The sequence below is a fragment of the Nomascus leucogenys genome, chromosome 13 (genome assembly GCF_006542625.1).
Source record: "Nomascus leucogenys isolate Asia chromosome 13, Asia_NLE_v1, whole genome shotgun sequence".
Lineage (NCBI taxonomy): Eukaryota > Metazoa > Chordata > Mammalia > Primates > Hylobatidae > Nomascus > Nomascus leucogenys.
Window position 1 is genome coordinate 17,985,014 of NC_044393.1, and position 19,923 is coordinate 18,004,936.

General features: G+C 48.0%; 2 protein-coding genes across 8 annotated transcripts in view; one reads left to right on the forward strand and one right to left on the reverse strand.

The window, feature by feature from the left end:
* Nucleotides 1-11,152, forward strand: part of NCOA5 (nuclear receptor coactivator 5) — a 29,241-nt gene extending 18,089 nt beyond the window's left edge. For 2 of the 5 annotated variants that reach the window (XM_030826019.1, XM_030826018.1), the window contains 6 exons: nt 1,257-1,583; nt 3,158-3,294; nt 4,916-5,042; nt 6,870-7,069; nt 8,445-8,788; nt 9,236-11,152. In XM_030826019.1, the coding sequence (XP_030681879.1) occupies nt 1,534-1,583; nt 3,158-3,294; nt 4,916-5,042; nt 6,870-7,069; nt 8,445-8,788; nt 9,236-9,283 (906 nt within the window). In that variant the 5' untranslated portion in view covers nt 1,257-1,533 and the 3' untranslated portion in view covers nt 9,284-11,152. Of the gene's footprint in view, nt 1-1,033; nt 1,584-3,157; nt 3,295-4,915; nt 5,043-6,869; nt 7,070-8,444; nt 8,789-9,235 lie in introns of those variants that run through there. The other 3 variants (XM_012512020.2, XM_030826017.1, XM_030826020.1) reach the window with 2 other exon arrangements.
* An 850-nt stretch (nt 11,153-12,002) lies between these two features.
* Nucleotides 12,003-19,923, reverse strand: part of SLC12A5 (solute carrier family 12 member 5) — a 38,650-nt gene continuing 30,729 nt past the window's right edge. For 2 of the 3 annotated variants that reach the window (XM_012511916.2, XM_003253671.3), the window contains exons 19-26: nt 19,009-19,178; nt 18,426-18,557; nt 17,125-17,232; nt 15,876-15,998; nt 15,584-15,783; nt 15,237-15,251; nt 14,845-14,978; nt 12,003-14,634 (exon numbers count right to left, since the gene is read on the reverse strand). In XM_012511916.2, coding sequence (XP_012367370.1) covers nt 14,543-14,634; nt 14,845-14,978; nt 15,237-15,251; nt 15,584-15,783; nt 15,876-15,998; nt 17,125-17,232; nt 18,426-18,557; nt 19,009-19,178 — 974 coding nt within the window. In that variant the 3' untranslated portion in view covers nt 12,003-14,542. The remainder of the gene's footprint in view (nt 14,635-14,844; nt 14,979-15,236; nt 15,252-15,583; nt 15,784-15,875; nt 15,999-17,124; nt 17,233-18,425; nt 18,558-19,008; nt 19,179-19,923) is intronic. The other variant, XM_030826812.1, reaches the window with a different exon arrangement.

A 19,923-nucleotide genomic window follows, 5' to 3' on the forward strand; every position in this document is an offset into this window, starting at 1 on the left:
TTGGAAGACATCGGACATGAACTTGCCTGTGTGGATTGGATGGTACTTGGATTAGTGCAGGAAAAATATTGCAAGTATAGAAATCATAAAAATATTGAAATAGATTATGTCTTGTGAGTTATCTCATAAGAATTAAGTAGAACTGAGGAGGTTGAATTAGAAATGAGAGGGAGATGATAGGTGTCAGATTTATTAGGCTTTCTAACATAGAAGTTGGCATTTTAGGATAGTTAATGTATTTATGTGTTGAATGAATTGAAAGCGAGTAGATTGATTTTTAATTTTGTGTTTTGGAAACTTACTGGTGTCAGAATAGAAATAAGGGCTTGGATTGGACTTACAAATCCAATGGGAATGGAAAGAAAAAGTGAACGGGACACAAGTGACTATTGGGATGGGGGAGGAAAAAGCATAGTTAATATTCAAGAACTTAAAACTTGATAAGTAGAAAGATGATTTTGTCAGAAGTGGAAAAGTGGGGAATGGGACTGATGAGGTTGGGGTAAGAAGTTTTTAATTTTAAATATGTCGAAGAGGAGTTTCCAGTGGGTTGAAACGTCTCATGAAGAACATTGAGTCCAAGCAGACCAAGCATATCTGTGACTTCACTGTTCAGGTTGTTTTTTTGTTGTTGTTGTTTTTGTTTTTTTGTTTTTTTAAACCATCTTGAGCAAAAAGGAATCAGGTTCTACGTAAACCCTCAGATTGAGAGATACCACTACTCAATAGCCCTGACAAAACAGAGAAACATTGTTCTTGATCCTTTACTGTATGTATCTTATAGTACTTTTTTCCCCTTAATTTTATTATCCTGCCAAGATGCTTCAAGTGAATTTTCCATACTTTAAAGATAGTTCCTTTGATCACTTTTATAAGATTGTGCCATTCGCTCTTTTTTTCTTCATGAGTCTTGCCTCCTTACTCTGTCCCTCCAACTTTTTACCCTTGTAAAGTCTTTCAAGCAAGTCTGGTGGAAAGACACTTTCACTTTGAAAGCCTGATGAATACTTATCCAGTCAAAACCTTCAGTTTTTGGTCATGCATTCGTTTGATGTCCTAATCTTTTGAGATTGTGGAACCTCTAGACTATTTGCTGACCAGATGGATGACTGGCCTTAAATGTTTAGTCATGTTCTGTTTGGCTGCCCTGTTTTAGAGAAAAATGCTTGGAGGGTGGGGGCTTTCTCATATGAAGAGCTGATGGGTTGGCTACTTTCAATTTCTTTGTCTTAGCATTTTTTTGCTGCCTCCCACAGGGATCCATATGGCTTTGGAGACAGTCGAGATTCAAGGCGTGATCGATCCCCAATTCGAGGAAGTCCAAGGAGAGAGCCCAGGGATGGCAGAAATGGCCGGGATGCCCGGGACAGCAGAGACATTCGAGACCCCCGAGACTTGCGGGACCACAGACATAGTAGAGACTTGCGGGATCACAGAGACAGCAGGAGTGTGCGCGACGTTCGGGACGTGAGGGATCTTAGAGACTTTCGTGATCTAAGAGACTCTAGGGATTTTCGAGATCAGCGAGACCCCATGTACGACAGATACAGAGACATGAGAGACTCCCGAGATCCTATGTACAGGTACATATGGAGTTACTCTGCTTGTTTTTTCCTGAGTTCTTTCTATGTATGTTCTGCTAAACTAAAGCTCTGTAAGAGCAGTAATTTTATCAGCCTTTTATTTCTAGTGACTATCAAGTGGTAGATGTGCTGCTGCTCAATAAATTTTGCTGAATGTATGAATGATTTTAAACATTTTTAACAGAAAATAACAGTGTCGGAAAGGTATGGAGAAATTGAAACCCTCAGAAATTGTAGGTAGGAATGCAAATTGGTATAGCCACTATGGAAAACAGTTTTGCAGTTCCTTAAAAAGTTAAACATAGAATTACCTTATGATCTATCAGTTCTGCTCCTGAGTATACACTCAAAACAATTGAAAAGAGGGACTCAGATAGTTGTACATGAATATGCATAGCAGTACTATTCACAATAACCAAAAGGTAAAAACAATCCAGATGTCTATCAGCAGATTAATGGATTTTTTTTTTTTCTTTGAGACAAGGTCTCATTCTGTTTCCCAGGCTGGAGTCCAGTGGCATGATCACAGCTCACTGCAGCCTTGACCTCCCAGGCTTAAGTAATCCTCCCACCTCAGCCTCTCAAGTAGCTGGGACTACAGGCATATGCCGCCACACCTGGCTAATTTTTTTGTATAGACATGGAGTCTCACTATGTTGCCCAGGCTGGTCTTGAACTCCTGAGCTCAAGGTATCCTCCCGCCTTGGCTTCCCAAAGTGCTGAGATTACAGGTGTAAGCCACTGTGTGGATTTGTTTTTAAGTGGTGTATTCATATAATGTGGTATCATTCAGCCATAACATGGAATGAAATTCTGATCTGTGTTACAGCATGAAGGACGTTGAAAACATGCTAAGTGAAATAAGTCAGACACAAGACAAATATTTTATGATTTCACTTATATGAAATATCAAGAATAGGCACATTTATAGAGAAAGAAAATAGATTAAAGATTACCAGTGGCTGGGGAGAGGGGAGTTATTATTTCACGAATACAGAATTTATGTTTGAGGTGATGAAAAATTTTAGATAGATAATGGTGATGGTTGCACAACATTGTGAATATAATGCCACTGAATTGTATACTTAAAAATTGTTAGGCTGGGCGCAGTGGCTCACGCCTGTAATCCCAGCACTTTGGGAGGCCGAGGTGGGCAGATTGCCTGAGCTCAGGAGTTCAAGACCAACCTAGGCAACATGGCAAAACTCCATCTCTACTAAAAAAATAAAAATAATAAATAAAAATTGTTAAAATGGCAAATTATTGTTATATACATGTAGGTATAATTTTAAAAAGCACAAGGGAGGGACATGTAATGTTTCCTCAAAACTAATATCAATAATTCCTGCCAGTTATTTTGCATTTAATGTACGCCAAAGACTATGCTAAGTGCTTTCTGTGCATCATCTCCGTTCATCATTTTGTGAGACAGGTTAACTATCACAGCCACAGAGCTGATAATGCAGTGAGTCCCAGATATAAACCTCGTTTGTCTAATCCCAAAGAATTCTCTAGGTGATTTTTTCAGGATAGGACACAGTTTTATCTTTATGAAAATTTCCTTAACTTTTCAGGAGAGAAGGCTCTTATGACCGATACCTACGAATGGATGACTATTGCAGGAGAAAGGATGACTCTTATTTTGACCGTTACAGAGATAGCTTTGATGGACGAGGCCCTCCAGGCCCAGAAAGTCAGTCTCGTGCAAAAGGTAAAGTAGCTGAAACAGTCTATTCCTATTATTGATAGAACACTTTACAAAAGAGAGAGGAAACTAATAACCAGTACCCCATCTGAAAAAGGGCTAGTGCCTTGGCCAAGCAGCGTATAAAAAGAAGAAATATAAGTAGCTTATTAGTGGGTAAAGAGCATTTGGCTTGAAAATGATTTTTAAGATGCAAATTAGTACCATCATCTGGATTAGTCATCCAACAAGAAGAAATAAATAGGAAATTCCAGCAATAAGAAATGAACAAAATGCTGGTCACTGTGGCCACCACCTGTAAGCCTAGCACTTTGGAAGGCCAAGGCCGGCAGATCACTTGAGCCCAGGAGTACAAGACCAGCTTAAGCAACATGATAAAAACCCATCTCTACAAAAAAATACAAAAATTGTCTGGGTGCAGTGGTGCACACCTGTAGTCCCAGCTACTCGGGGGGCTGAGGCAGGAGGATCGCTGGAGCCTAGGATGTTGAGGTCTCAGCAAGCTGTGATTGTGCCACTGCACTCCAGCCTGGGTGACAGAGTGAGACCCTGTCTCAAAAAAAAAAGAGAAAAATGAACAAAAGATTGGAGCTGAAGACATTAAGTGCTTGTTTTTTGCCTACTGACCAGATAACTATGACTATCTGCATTATCTGTGCAAAATAGGTTTTTGGTTTTTTTATAACTTTTACCTAATAGCATCTCTTTTTTAAATGAAGACAAACATGTCTTTTTAAAGCCTGGTTTTTCTCAATACATCTTTAAAGATTCTTAAATTATTTCATACCTGGCCAAGTTGAAATCTTTAAGAATCTCATTTTTGGCAGGGCGCGGTGGCTCACCCCTGTAATCCCAGCACTTTGGGAGGCCAAGACGGGCGGATCACAAGGTCAGGAGATCGAGACCATCTTGGCTAACTCGGTGAAACCCCGTTTCTACTAAAAGTACAAAAAAAAAATTAGCCGGGCGTGTTGGCGGGCGCCTGTAGTCCCAGCTACTCGGGAGGCTGAGGCAGGAGAATGGCGTGAACCTGGGAGGCGGAGCTTGCAGTGAGCTAAGATCGCGCCACTGCACTCCAACCTGGGGGACACAGCTAGACTCCGTCACAAAAAAAAAAAAAAAAAAAAAAAAAAAAAGAATCTCATTTTTAATTTTAAACTTTACTACTTGATTTTGCTTTTAAAAAAAGAACTTTTAAATTTTTAATTTTAAACTTCACTACTTTTTTTTCCAAAAAAAAGCAAAAATGCAGTTTAGAATAATAATGAATACTGTTCTTATCTGTCAAGTTGGCAAGACTTAAAAAGAATGACAATACTCACTGTTGACTAAGGTCTGGAGAAATAGGCACTAGATAATCTACCTCTGTGGAGGTATAAATTAGTACCAGCCTTCCCAGGGAGCAGCTTGGCAGTAAGTATCAGATGCAGCATTAAAATGGCCGTGCCCTTTAATCCAGCATTACATTTTAGTTAATTTATAATAGTAAAAAATATTAATACTGGCTGTTTTTAGGAGATAGACCAGAGGATTGATTCAGAGTATTATGACCTTTGCCTACAAGTAGCTCAGGATTTAAAATGAGGGTCCTGTCCTTATTTCAGTTTACTCTGGTGGTGTTTTGCAGAGCGTTTGAAACGTGAGGAACGGCGTAGAGAAGAGCTTTATCGTCAGTATTTTGAGGAAATCCAGAGACGCTTTGATGCCGAAAGGCCTGTTGATTGTTCTGTGATTGTGGTCAACAAACAGACAAAGTAAGAACCCTTAGATATTTCTCCCCAGTAAGGAGAAGAGTCAGAGAAATTCAGGCTCCTGTTTAGCACCTCTATCCACTGAATTTGAGCTGTGTATTCTTGCATTGCAGTGCTCTGTTAGCCAGGGTTCTTTCAGTTATAGGTGACAGAAAACTCAATTCAAATTGAGCCCAAAAGGGACATTTTTCATTTAAGCAGAAAGTAACTGGGAAGTTGAGGCACGGCCACATCCAGGGTCAAACCATGTCATCAAAATTGGTCTCTGTGTTAGTCTCTAAGCACTGCTTTCCTCAGATTTGCCTTTGTTCTCAGGCAGGTTTTGTGCTTGAAGAGGCAGAATGGCACTGGCCCTAAACGTGTGTCTTCTTAGCTTAGCAAGCCGAGTGGAAAGAGAGCTTCTCTTTCCCAGTGTTTCCACCTGAAGTTCTGCAATTCTTCTTAGATTGACCTGACTCACTTTCCCATCCCTGAGCCTGTCACTTTGGCAGGGGTGCTGGATGTTCTGATTGGCCAGGGCTAAGTCATGTTCCCATCCCAAGAGCTAGAGGTGGGATTAGCCCTGTGGAACCATGCAGACTGAGAGTGGAAGAGGGTATAGGCGCTGGTCAAGCAGAGTAGTGTATAATCCCTTCATGGGACAACCCAAATGCCCAGTACTTTGGGAGACACGCCTCTGCATTTGTCAGCCAAGAACCAAGTCTTTGTGAAGTGCCGTGGCCTTGCAGAACTGTTACATGACCATGTTACCAAGCTAGGGCTCATAGCGTTGTTTCACTGCATCCCTGTTATACATTTTCTCCTTGAAGAGGCAGAGCAGAGAAGCAGAAAGGAGTATAGCAGCTTGCAGGCTTGGCAGTAGCTATGTTCCCTTTCCCCAGGTAGTACTAAGTAAATAACTTCATGTATTTTCTAGCAGTTTGGGGTTAAAGAGCTAATTTCAAGGCAGTGACTAGGGAAATAGGTGTTGAGACACCAAGCAGTAGGCAGAGTTCACAGGCTCTTGGCTGTCTTGTTCAATGATAGATGCTGCTTTTAACTCTAGAGAGCTTTTTTGGACACATGATAATAGCTGTTATTTTCTGAGCACCTACTTTATGTACTACCCCATACTAGGCGCCTTACATAAATTATTTTTAATCTTCACAGTAATCATATAAAGGAGCATTCAGCAAATCTTTTATATGTATGGTGGATAGCAGGTATTGGGGCTGTATAGCCTCATTCCACTGGTGGAGCTTACACCCTAATGGGGCAGGTGACAAAAGCATACAGGTGATGAGTCCTATGAGAAGAGAATGTCAGAGATCTAATTTAGATTGGAGGGAAGGTCAAAGAAATGACATATGAACTGAGCCATGTTACTCCTGTTTTATTCGTAAAGAAACTGATGTTTGTAAGAGGTAAATGGACTTGCTTAAGCTTCACAACTTTGCAAATAAATTTTAAGGGCTGGGATCCAAACCCATGTTTCTAGCATTAAAGCCCATGATTTTCCCACTGTGTTACGCAGCCTACCCAAAAAGAGATAAGTGCCATAAGTCTTAGGTAGCAGGATGGTGTTAAGGAAGGACCACGGGGCTAGAGAATCAAGAGAAGGACCTGGGTATCATACTGTGCTACTGGCAACTTCTGATGTGATCTCAAGCAAGTCACAACCGTCCTGAGCCAGGGTAGAGAGAGAGTATTGGTCTAGATCCTTGGATCCTGAATACGGTACTGGGGTAGACTAGGGTTTGAGTTCTCGGTAGGAACACATACAACTGGCTTGAGACACAACGATGCAGATTTGGAGTTGGTCGCTCACATGGATCTTACTTGTTTTTACAGAGACTATGCTGAGTCTGTGGGGCGGAAGGTGCGAGACCTGGGCATGGTAGTGGACTTGATCTTCCTTAACACAGAAGTGTCACTGTCACAAGCCTTGGAGGATGTTAGCAGGGGAGGTTCTCCTTTTGCTATTGTCATCACCCAGCAACACCAGATTCACCGCTCCTGCACAGTCAACATCATGTTTGGAACCCCGCAAGGTACGGAGGCCTAAGTGGGACAAAATACCAGAGGCAGTCACTAGTCCATTATTAGTCCTTTATGCCTTACTCAGAAGAAGGTTTTGGGCAAATGACTCTTATATCTCGGTTCCTATGTGGTAGGGCCCTTCTCTTAAGTACCATGGAAGAGTCTTGCATAGTCATTTATTTATCTGATAGTTTCTTAGTGGATCTCTGTTACACTATATTTAGCCACTAGGTATATACAGTGGTGTGCTAGCACACGTTTAACAACAAGTTCCAGTGTGGGGGGAGGGCGTTTATAGCATTTGCTGATCTCCATGGTGTAAATACTCCCACCATGTTTCAGTTCAAGCCACCAACATGAAGTCACTGAAGGGAGAGTTGGAAAGATATATACACAGTTGGCTCTTGCCACTGAGATCTGGCTCCAGCACACCTCTGCCATGTACTCCACTGAATGCGACAAAATCCTTGCTTCGCCCAGATTTCTAATGGAGGACAGAGAATATAACAGGCATTTAGGGTCCTTTTTGTAAGTGTGCTGGAGAAGTAACCAGAAGGGCTATGAGAAGTAACCAGAGGGGCTAAAAGGCCCTGACCCTGTAGAGGCCCAGGCCCAGTTCTCGAAGTCCTCCTCAGAAGTAGCTTTTCATGCATTGAGCCCAGAAGATTAAGACTCCACCAGCTGATACCATGCTCCTCACTCTTACAGCACAGACTTAACCCTTTTCCCACCATACTCAGAATCTCTCTACCTCACCCATTACCCCCATAACCATAAATTACATAAGGATCTCCAGTGGGTCATTTGTCTGAGGAATAGTCCTCAAGATGTGTGAGGACAAAAGTTCTGAGGAGTCCTCTCACTACCCAGTAAAGCATGTTGCCCATGGGTGAGGAGAGGAGGTTATTTCGGGTCACAGTTTGATCTTAATCTATGACTTCTGAACTGATGAATTAAAAAATGGTAGGCCAGCTCTGTCCTGAGGAGCACAGTGGAGAGCCCTGCTTTCCAGAGGGGCCTGTTGGCCTCCTGCTGCTGGTCTAGAGGCTGTTGGGCCTGCCTCCTGTGGCTGTTCCCCACATGGTCTGTTTGAATCTGCGGGAGGGTGTCATGTTTCTTTGGTTTTTACTACAAGTCTGTGATCTAGGAATTCCCCCCAAGAACCAGCCGTATACAAAGGTGCATGTCCCCACCAAAAGTGTTCATTCACTTCCCTTCCTGACCTTCATCTCTTCCCCCACACCACCCCACTCTCAATCTCAAGGCTTTTTGTCACCAAAATGATTTTCTTGCTGGTATGAGGTTAGGAAAGACTTGACAGAGTGTAGCAGGTGGGCACTTAAATATGTCATGGAAGAAAATAACTCATGTCATTTCCTCCTACAGAGCATCGCAACATGCCCCAAGCAGATGCCATGGTGCTGGTGGCCAGAAATTATGAGCGCTACAAGAATGAGTGCCGGGAGAAGGAACGTGAGGAGATTGCCAGACAGGCAGCCAAGATGGCCGATGAAGCCATCCTGCAGGAAAGAGAGAGAGGAGGCCCTGAGGAGGGAGTGCGCGGGGGCCACCCTCCAGCCATCCAGAGCCTCATCAACCTGCTGGCAGACAACAGGTACCTCACTGCTGAAGAAACTGACAAGATCATCAACTACCTGCGAGAGCGGAAGGAGCGGCTGATGAGGAGCAGCACCGACTCTCTGCCTGGTGAGCTACGTGGCAGGGCCGAGGTGAAGTTCTGACTCTGCATTTCTCTAATCCCCAGGCTCTGTTGGGAGGGTGTCAGGCCCAGGGCTTTTTGGAGTGGGTAAGGGAAATAAGTCCATCCCTTGGGTTCTCCCGTGGGTCATCCATGCTGATATGATGTTAATAATAACTTTATATTTGGGTACTGAATGCTGATCCCTGTAGTTAATGTGGTGGATTAACTAGTATTGCTGGCTCCGTGGTAGCCAGGATGGATGCCCTTTTGTTTTTTAGTAGTTCTCTAGGGGAACTAGCCTATTGTTTTCTGTAAACAGCACATTTCATGAAGCGGCCTCTTTGGGAAATTGATGTTATCGTCTGTGTACTGTATGATTGATGTGACTCAGTGATTGTTGTTCTTCCTTTGGCTGCTAGGCCTCCTGCCCTTGGGGGGTACTTTGAACCAGATACCTCCCTCTTCTGTCTTCCAGGCCCGATTTCCCGCCAACCACTCGGGGCGACCTCGGGTGCCTCGCTGAAGACACAGCCAAGCTCCCAACCGCTCCAGAGCGGCCAAGTGCTCCCCTCTGCTACACCCACTCCATCTGCACCCCCCACCTCCCAGCAAGAGCTTCAGGCCAAAATCCTCAGCCTCTTCAATAGTGGCACAGTGACGGCCAATAGCAGCTCTGCATCCCCCTCGGTTGCTGCCGGAAACACCCCAAACCAGAATTTTTCCACAGCAGCAAACAGCCAGCCTCAACAAAGATCACAGGCCTCTGGCAATCAGCCTCCAAGCATTTTGGGACAAGGAGGATCTGCTCAGAACATGGGCCCCAGACCTGGGGCTCCTTCCCAGGGGCTTTTTGGCCAGCCTTCCAGTCGCCTGGCACCTGCTAGCAACATGACTAGCCAGAGGCCCGTGTCTTCCACAGGTATCAACTTTGACAATCCAAGTGTACAGAAGGCTCTGGATACCCTGATCCAGAGTGGCCCTGCTCTCTCCCACCTGGTTAGCCAGACCACAGCACAGATGGGGCAGCCACAGGCCCCCATGGGATCTTACCAGAGGCATTACTGAAGCTAAATCTTTCAACTCTCCCCAGTCCCCTCATCCCCTGGCCTCCTCCCACTTACTTGTTCTAAATAGAGCTGTTTGGAGGATGTTCTCTGTGCTCCCAGGCCGGCATCGAGTGTCATCAGTTTCTACCACCTGCTCTGTCTTCTGCCCAAGGCTGTGTTGCTTATTCCTTACAAAGTTTATACTGCATTTGGGACTGTATCTTTTTTGTTTTGTTTTGTTTTTTGTTTTTTTGTAGAAAATAAATATCTCTGGGGTCACTTGGGCAGTACAGGTGTCTGGGCTTATATTTGATGGGGTTTCTCTGGTCTCTGTTTCTACTGGATTTGGAGCCAGGCCCAGCTAGCCAAGTTTGGAATGGCATTTGTCATGTCAGTAGCCACCACCTTTGTTAATTGTGAACCTACCAAGGCTTTCCAGCTTCATACACGTTGACCAGAGCTCAAGCTCCTGCCTGCAACTCCTGCCTAGAGTTGAAGAAAAGCAAACTGGCCTTGGTAGGCACAGTGTCATCATACCCTCACCCCATATGTTTGGGGTCTGCTCGAGGATTCATAAATCAGCCACTCTGGATTGTTGAGGAATGGCCATGGCAGCCACAGAAAAAAGAATTTTTCTCTCTGAGCCAAGGTTGTTTTTTGTTTTTTCTCTTTTCTTTTTTGTTTTCATTTCATTGGAAGATCTCCAATGGACTGAACAGCTCCAGTCAGCAGCAGTTACCACAAACTGTGAATCTGGGCCCCACCACTCTTCCCTGTTACTAGTTCTGTCAGCATCCCCCTCTCCAGCGGCACTTCCATGGAGTCGGTTCTGAGACTCTGGCCGTGAACGCCCGTTTCTTCAGTGATTTGTTTTGGGCTTTTGGCTCAAAACCCCAGGCTCTTGTTTTTTGTCTAGACTCTTATTCTATTTCCTGAGCAGCAGGAGGTAGGGACCACTTTGATGTCAGACTTCTGGTAGCTGGACATGTTCTCGAGATAGGTGGCTGTTCGCGACTTTTGTACCAGAGTGAAATTGTTAGAGGGAGGGCTTCTGGCTGTGGTTCTACATGGAGCTCCGGGAAGCTGCCCTCTCCCCAGGGTTTGTGCTCAGTAAAGCCCTGTGGATCACAGTCTAGAGGTCCTCTAGCAGGGGTGAGGGAGAGCAGTGACTTCAGCTGAGTCCCTGCCAGTGGTTAAGCAAACAGTGGTTTCAAAATTCAAGGTCCCCAAATGGCAGCATTTTATGTTCTGACCTGTTTGTGTTATATAGTGGTTTTTTTTTTTTCCTCTTTGGAACTCTTGTGTTGTTAATAAAATGAAATGATTACTTTTTAATTAAAATGAAAGAAGTAAAAGCTTCGTTCATCTTTCTTGGGTGTGAATATGCTCTTTGCAGGATGCTTTCCCCAAGTCAGAGGTGAGGGCTCCTGTCTTGAGGACTCTGGTTTGCCCTCTTTTGTCCTCAGCATATGATCCAGCCTCAAACCTCTTTGAACCCTGCCTTCTCTTCATAGGTAGCTCACCTAGTTAGAGGCTTTAATAACAGTTCAGAGCAAAAGCATGTTGGCTAATTATAGTGCTGTGTTCAACATCCTGCTTCTGGTAGACATTCATTGTGTCAGCAGCCTTGTCCTCTTATTCTAGGAAAGGAAAACAGGATGTGAGGAGGCCATTTGTGGTTAGTGGCCATTGGTAGGGGGGCACTTCCTGTCTTCATTTTGTCTCGGTTGCCACCCTCTGTTCTACCCATTGTGCAGGGAGTTGGCAGAATTCATAGAACCTGAAAGAGCCTTGAAGAGCATTTAATAACTTGGGGTGGGTGTGGTGAAGTGGGTGGCACAGGCCTCCAGTGAGTTAGGGACCAACGTGCCAAGAGCACTGAGCCTCACCAGTAAGTGCTCACTGCCTCCTGGGAGATCTCAGTGCAGCCTGACACCTACACTTAGAAAGTGCTCACTACCTCCTAGAAGATGCCAGTGCAGCCTGACACCTAGTAAGTGCCTGCCAGTCTCTTAGGAGATGATAGTGCTGCTCTCCAGGCCAGGGCCCCAGAGCTATCGGTAGATAAATTAGATCACCAGACCTGGGCCATTAGCCCATCTCTTCTGTCAGTGGTGGTCAGTGTTTCTGATTTAAGAGTGTGGGGTCCTCCTGGAGGGCCCCCTGGAGTGTCCAAACAGCACATCTCAGGCCATGAAGGGTATAATAAAATTATTTTTATTGCATTTTGTGCAGACGGGAGTCTAAAAAAGTAATACAGTAAAAGCCATAAAGCATTAAATGGGAGCATTCAACAATAAAGGAAAGAACCAACCCTCTCCTTTTCGTATTGGCACAAAGAACACAAGATCAATACTGAGGCAGGATGCGGAATACTGAACACTTACACTGAAAATTAAAGGCAGGCCTAATAATAATAGTAATAATAGTAATAAATACTCTTGATTTGGTTTGCAACCTCTCCTATTTACAAGGGTTTTCAACTTCATTGCATTGCCCTGCACATAGATCGTCTAAAACAAAAGCAACACTAGTTATTACTACAAGGCTATTGAAATATTGCACTCAGAATAAAAGTCACTTGAATGGACATGAAACATCTAACTACAGTGATTATAAAGATAATTTGATGAATGACTTGTGATAACATTCATAACAAATATTGCACATGTAGCACAGAAAACTTGGGTTTTTGTTGTGGGATGTCTGTTTCATCAACGGAAACTGCTCTTGCCAACCAGACAATCTGGGCCCAGATAGTGCAACTTTGGTTCCCTAATTGATGTTGATACAGCCCCCTTCTGCACAGCCCACCACATCAGCTCTGGAATATTCAGGCCCCCAGAAGGCAGGACCTGGCTGTGGTTCTCAGAGGGAGGTCTACTGAAGGATACAGGGGGCTGGTGTCTAACACCTCCAGCTTCCTGATTTGAGTACCTGAAACAATCTATCCAGTCCCGATTGAATCTCAGAGGGGACTTGGCGTAACTGGCAGACCTCCAAACCTACCCCCAGCCACACCTGACCCTGTCTGGGTGGCGCCAGCTCCAGCTCTGCCTTGGGCTCAAAGGAAAAGAGGTGGTGAGGTCAGGAGTACTCAGTGGCCCCAGCTCTGGGAGGTGGGTGAGATGTCTAGGTGCGCAGGTCAGGGCCCTGGGGCTGGAGGTACTGTACCCAGTCCCAGATGGTGCTGGAACGAGCATGCAGTGCCTGACCCCCTTAGTAATGTGCCCTAGGGGAAGGGAACCCGGCCACCGCCCCTTCTCTAAGGACAGAGCACGCCTCAGACCAGGCTGGTGGAGCGGAAGCGCCAAGGACGAGTTGGGGAAGCCAAATGCCCTGGGTCCTAGTTAGAGGAGAGCAGACAGGCGCTAAGGACAAAGCGCGTGCGACTCCAGCCCTCCCTCAGGCCCAGGTCCCCGGGAGACGGAGCTAGAGGCCGCTGCTAAGCAGCGAGGCCCGGCCCCAGAGCACGGAGAAGGCGGCTGGGTCCCCCAGGCGAGGCAGGAGCTGCCAGATGGGGACGGGGGAGGGAACATCACGGGCGGCTCTGGGGCCTCTCAATGGGTCCGGCCCCTAAACCAGAATCGGCCCCCTCCTCCCTCACTTGTCCCAGGGAGAAAACTCCGGGGAGGGGGCGCCCTCCAGCTCCACAATTTCAGTCTTTGGCGAGGAGCCATGGGATACGGGGAGCAGGCGACAAGCCGACTGAGGAGAGACGCCTGCTCCCCAGTGAAGGCACCGGGGCGGGGCTTCCTCGGTGGGGCGCGGGCCTCTCGGTTTCTTCCCCTTGAGGAGCGCCCCTCCCCTATCCTGGCCCCAACTTGCATAAGAGCCGATGAGAAGAGGTTGCGCGCGTCTCTGCAGCCGCAGTGGAAGCTCACGTCCGCTGGGAGGCGAATCCAGGAAAAGTTGGACCCTTGTCTCACCTCATCTCGGAAAAGGACTGGAAGGGAGGGTGGGAAGCCAAGGAAGCGCGGAAAGGGCGAAGAGGCGAGAGCGGGACGGAGGTGTCGAGGGAACGAGACCACGACTCCCGCCTGGGCCTAAAGCACTTTCGCTCTCAAATTCTTGGACGTCAAGGAAAATTCAGCTTCCCGAGGCCTCGCCTCTCCGCAGTGCCCCCAGCGGGAGAGCTCGACTGTGGCAAGAAGTCTGTTGCGCTTCTAGTCACATAAATATGGGGACGTTAAAAATACACGCGATGTCTCCTGTACACTATGTATAGGCTTGGCCGCCCGCGCCCCACGGCTCAGCGAGAAGGGGCGGCGGAGACGGCAAGCGCGGCCTTCCCACCCCGCGGGCCTCCGGGCCTCCGGGAGCCAGGGATCAGCGCCGGAGGAGCGCAGAGCGAGGACCGCAGCGGGCGTGGGAAGGGGAGGAATGGGCCGCATGGACTACCTGGGGGTCCCCAAGGCCCCAGCTCCTCTCCTTTCCGCGCCTTCTCCCAACCTTTATTGCAGCGTCTCCTCCGGCGAGATGAGGCCGGGCTTAGAAAAAGGGCAGCGCAGACCCACGGGCCAACCCGGCAATGAGGAGCTCTGGTCTCCGCGCGGCGGGGCGCCCTCTCCGAATCAGCCCCAACAGGCGTGGCCTCCGGGCTTCAGGCAGCGGGGTAAGGGGCCAGGACACGGGCACAGGATCTGTATGTAAACGGTGACAGCGGCGGGGGGCGCGGCGAGGGCTCCGGAGCCGCGGGCCGGGCACGCTCGGGCCCGGGTGGCAGGTCCTGGTTCTCAGGAGTAGATGGTGATGACCTCGCGGCCGCCGCCGCGGACCAGCATCACCCGGTCCAGGTGCTCTGTGAGGACCTCGAGGAACTCCATGTCTGAGAGCCGGTCAAGGAGAAAGACCCGGTCTCCTTCCCTCCCGACGAAATTGGGGTCGTGCTCGGCTGCCAGGGAACCTCTCGCGCCCGTGTCCCTGTCCGAGGTGCTGATCCGGAGGCAGGAACAGCTCAGCTCTTCCATCCCAGGGACAGGACCCAGGTTCCCTGACGTCCACCTCCCTCTTTCCCCCAATTTTAATTCCAGGATACAGTTTTCGTCACCATTGCGGTTGCGGGGAGGCCCAGGCATGTTGAGCAAAACAAGCTTGGCGTCCCGGGATTTCTTCACGATGACCTCGTTCAGCCGCACGGCCGTGTGCATGCGCCGCACGTTGGACTGGTTCCTGCGGCAGGAAGGAGGAGTGGAGACCCGCGTGAGCCGGGGCGGCAGAGAAGATTGGAGCCAGTCGCCCTTCCAGCCCGAACTGGGCTGCTGGGGACTGGTTCTGCAAGCCCAGGACCACCAATCCTAAACCTCTCCAGGCTGGGCTATTCAGAGATCCCAGAGGTCGTGGCACAAATTAGGGGTTCACAATAGAGTGAGGAGGGTAGGGACCGTGGCCATCCTAGGAGAGAGAATGAAAAAATGCTGAAGCACTTACAAGTTCTCCCACTCCCTTCAGGAAACACAAGAGATGCAAAGAGAGAAAGAAAAAGAGCAGAGTCAGAAAAAGAGGAAGACACTGGGGGCTTGGGCCATGGTCATCTGCCCTGAGTCCTGCTCTGCCAGCCCCCACACCCTTCACCTTTCCGCTGCCTGCAACTGGGAATTCTGAGCCTTAGCAATGGGGCCCAACCCCCTAAGTCCTCAGATGGGGAAACCAAGACAATGTCTGAGCTGAGTCTGCAGGCTGACAGACCAGGATGCCTTCTGCTCTCTTGCTCTGCCATGGGGAGCAAGACCCTTTAGCTCACCCCAGCCCCCAGCCCTTAGCCCCCAGGCCCGTACGGCTTCATGCTGAAGAAGTCCTTGATGCCCTCAGAGGAGACAGGACTGGGGCCCTTATTCTTCTCTGCCACCGACTTGTCCTTGGTCCAGGTGAGATGCACTTTCTCAGGATCTGTCTCTCCTTCCCCCTCAGGCTCCTCCCCTGGGGACGGGGAGCTGCTGGGGCAGCTGGGAGCACTCTGATCGTGGATCAGCTGCACCTGAGGGATGAATGAAGAGATGGTAGTTGAGTCCTTTGGAGGCCAAGGGCTCTGCTCCCACTGGTTGGGGCCAAACCACCCCAGCTGCACACCTCCTCCTCTGGCTTCTCTTCACTGTCACCAGCGGTCTCTTCTGGGACGTTCAGGCGGAGCCGCGTGTTGGCTGGATTCTTTCTCCGGATTGAGCCTCGTGACTCATCTGTGATACTCTGGATCTAGGGAGTGACATAGGTTGATGCCAGCTCTGCTGGGAGTCACCACCCATGCCCTGCAAAGAGCTATCACCAGAGATGATGTTCAGCCAGGATGCACTTTCTGGAACTGTACCAGTTGTTAAAATATTGCTACGATTTGAGACCAAATAGCTACTGCACCACTGATCTGCCTGCCCCACCTCCTCTCCAGAACCCCAGACCTCCATCTGGCAACAAAAGGGTTAACCTTGGCACAACAAGGCTCTGCCTAGCATTATGGTCCAAAGTCAGTCCTCACAGTCCACTGGTGAGTGGCCATGCCATGTTTTATCATTTTTACTACCTCCCTTGGATAACACTCCCAGCCTTGGAGGATCCATCCTTCCCATCTCAGAGTGGTACCCATCACTCATTCCCCTGAGAATCCATCAACCACATTCTGATAAATATATTACCCACCCTTGGGAGACTCAAAACCCAAGGTTCTATTACCCTCATGTGTAGGATTGCCACCCATTCCCTGGGCAACTTATCACCCACCTCCAGGAGCCCTTCTGTCCCCAGCTGGGATAACACTACTCATTTTCCCAAGGACTCCACTCCCTTGGGTGGGTCTTTCATCCATACTCTGGTGGTTCTACATCACCTACACCTAGAAGATCTTACTCCCACACCCTATGGGGGGCTCATCACCATTACCCCTGAGATCCCATCAATCACACCCTAGGGGATTTGCCCCTAACTCCCACACATCAGTTATATCCCTAAACACCCATCTGTTACCCACTCTCTAAGGGTTTCTACATGATCCCTTATCCCTCACACTGGCAGCCCACGCCCCTAAGGACTCATCATCCATACGTATTTAGCATCCACTCTTCTCTCAGGCCCCAGAAGTCACATACAGAGGAGAAGATCTGTCACCCATACCAAAGTCCCTCTGCCTCCTGGCTGGGAGGTTGGCGGTGAAGCTGAAGTGTGTACTACTGCTGTCTGGGAGATCAGTGTCAGGAGGTGTGGTTGGGGGAATCAGGGAGATGAGGGTGAAGTTGAAATGCCAGGAGTGTCAGCCCTGAGCCATCCTAAACCTGACACCCAGAACTGGCAGCAGTTTGAGGCTCTCAGGGGCCAGCCAGGGCAACCTCACCTCCCGCTCCCGCTCATTCTTGGTTAAATGCATCTGTTTGAGGATCTGGGAGCGCTGCTCCATCACCAACGTCTTCTCATAGGTGTAAGCTGAGATGTCGCTCTCATGCTGTGGGCAGACAGAGGTTGGGGTTGGGGGGTGAGGAGAGGAACACAGAGGAAAGCATGAGGTCTGAGCCTAGGTGAAAGGCCAAGGGAAGGAAGGAACGCCCCCGTCCTTCTGGCAGCCTAGGGCTTCCCTACCCAATCATTAATTTTATCAAGGGTTGTAGGAGGCAAGGACGTAGCAGAGAGGGCAATACTCTTGCAAGGCAGGCAGCTCATTCCCTCCTCAGCCCAGCACAGGACCAGGCATGTGAATGGATGAACTAATGAATGAGTGGATTAATTAATCACCTGGGTGAATGGAGAAGGGAAAGAAGAAAAGGAACAAAGCAATGAATGAATACATGCAAGAATGAATGGGAGAGTGAGTGAATGAATACTTCAATGAATACATAGGTAGATTAATGAATACACAGAGGGATGGGTGGATGGACACATGAATTGAGTGGATGGTTGGACAAGAGGCTCTACAGGATAATCACCAGGGGCACAGGCTCTAGAGCCAGCCTACCTGGGTTTGAATCCTGCCTCCACCATGTACTCTGTGTTATTGGGCAAATTACAGTCATATGCCAAATAACACCATTGTATGTACATCAATGGCAGGCTGCACATAAAATGGTGTTCCCTTAAAATTACTGTATTTTTTCTATGTTTAGATATGTTTAGACACAAAAATACTTCCCACTGTGTTGCCATTGCCTGCAGTACTCAGTAGAGTAACATGCTATATAAGTCTGTAGCGTAAGAGGAATAAGCCTTTGTGTGTACTAGGCTGTACCAGCTAGGTGTGTATAGATACACTCTATGATGTTCACACGACAAAATCGCCTCACAACACATTTCTCAGAACATATCCCTGTTGTTAAGCAATGAATGCATGACTACTTCTCTGCACTTCATGTTCCTAGTCTGTAACATGGAAATGCTGATAATTGTATCTATCTCATTGGTCGTTGTTGGAATTGATATACACATAAAGTGCATAGAACAGTGCCCGGCATATAATAAGCACTAGACATGGCTACTTTTATAGAGAAGAGAGGGATGGCTGAATATGTGAGAGGCTAAGAGGTGGATCAGGGGGAAAGGATCCAGCATTATAAGCTGATAGGTGTTAGGGTTGCCCTACTTGGTGCTGGGGCCAAGAGGAAAGAGGGCCAGGTGGAACCCCAGCGGTGTCTCCTGGGGACTCACCATCTCCACCACCTCGACCTCCGCGGTGATGCGTAAATGGTACAGAAATGTGGTCAGATCCTTCTTCATCTGGATGCTATTGTCGTCCATCTGGGCCACAGTGAAGATACGCATCTTGCACTTCCGCCAGACCTGCAGACGGTGAAGGGGATTCAGAAAAGTCCAGCCCAGATGGGATGAGGAAATCCAGGGCCAGACCCTGTCCCCTCACCCTTCCCCTCTTCCCACCTACTCCTCACACATACATGCAGACCCCAAATTCTCTGTCTTGGGGGCCACTTTCTACAAAACCTTCCCTGCTTAGGTTTCAGGGTCCCCCATTAAAGAAAGCATCACTGGCTTGGGCTAAGCATTGCTCTCTTTACAGCAGTGCACCTGCAAGAGGAGAAACCATCAGTTCCTAACATCTCAGAATGAAGTAGGTCAGCAGAACCCTTTCCCAGGAGTTTACAGGGGAGGAAGGACATGGAAGCTGACCCTGACCAGAGCCCATGAGTCTGACCTGCGGTTGTGCACATATGCACACAAATGCATACATGCATACACACACTCACACGTGCATACACTCACGCACACAACTCACCTTGTGGTGCCGCAGCAGGAAAGGCAGCAGCATGAGCATGCCTCCATCGTGCACAATCCACCAAACGTCGATGCTGCCCTCAGAGAAGCGCTCAGGGTTCCCAGGAAACATGGAAAGGTTCTTGGTGACCAGCAGGGCTAAGTGGCCAGCTGTGGTTTCCCGGACCAGCTCTGAGGGAGGCCAAGGAGAGGGCCAGAGGGGGCAACAGTGACTCTAGTTCTCCCAACACCCAGCAGCAGCCACAAGGGCTCCTGGCACCCAGCACTCCACCTGGCCTTGACCATGGGCTGAGTGGTCAGAAAACCAGCATCTACTTGGGCCCCATCATATATTTATTGTTTAGATCTGGGAAAGTCTCTCAACCTCTCCAGGCCTCAGTTTCCCCACCTGTCCAATGTCAATAACACCACCTGCCCTTTCTGATTACTAAGAACCTATCATGTATGACCTCACTGAATCCTTCCAACACCTTGTAACCATGATCTACCTATAAAGGAGACAGAATAGCTTGGAGCTAACAGTGTAGCCTCTGGGCTTGTTCAAAACCTGGCTCCCCACTTTGTGACTTGGAGAAAATTTCTTTTTCCTTTATTCTGTAGTTTGCCATGTTGCCTAGCTCAAACTCCTGAGCTCAAGCAATCCACCTGCCTTGGCTTCCCAAAGTGCTGGGATTACAGGCGTGAGCCACTGAACCCAGCTGGAGCAAACTTCTTAATCTCTCTGTGCCTCAGTTTCACACCAAAAAAGATGGAGATAACAATGCCTAGCCTTCCTAGGACTGATGAGAGAATCAGAGAAAGCCTCAACTTGCTGGCACACAGAACTCATTCTAGAAACGTTAGTTATTATATATACTATTACCTACGATTACCAAGAAATCTGATCTCAGAGGGAGTAAGTCACGTGTGCACAATC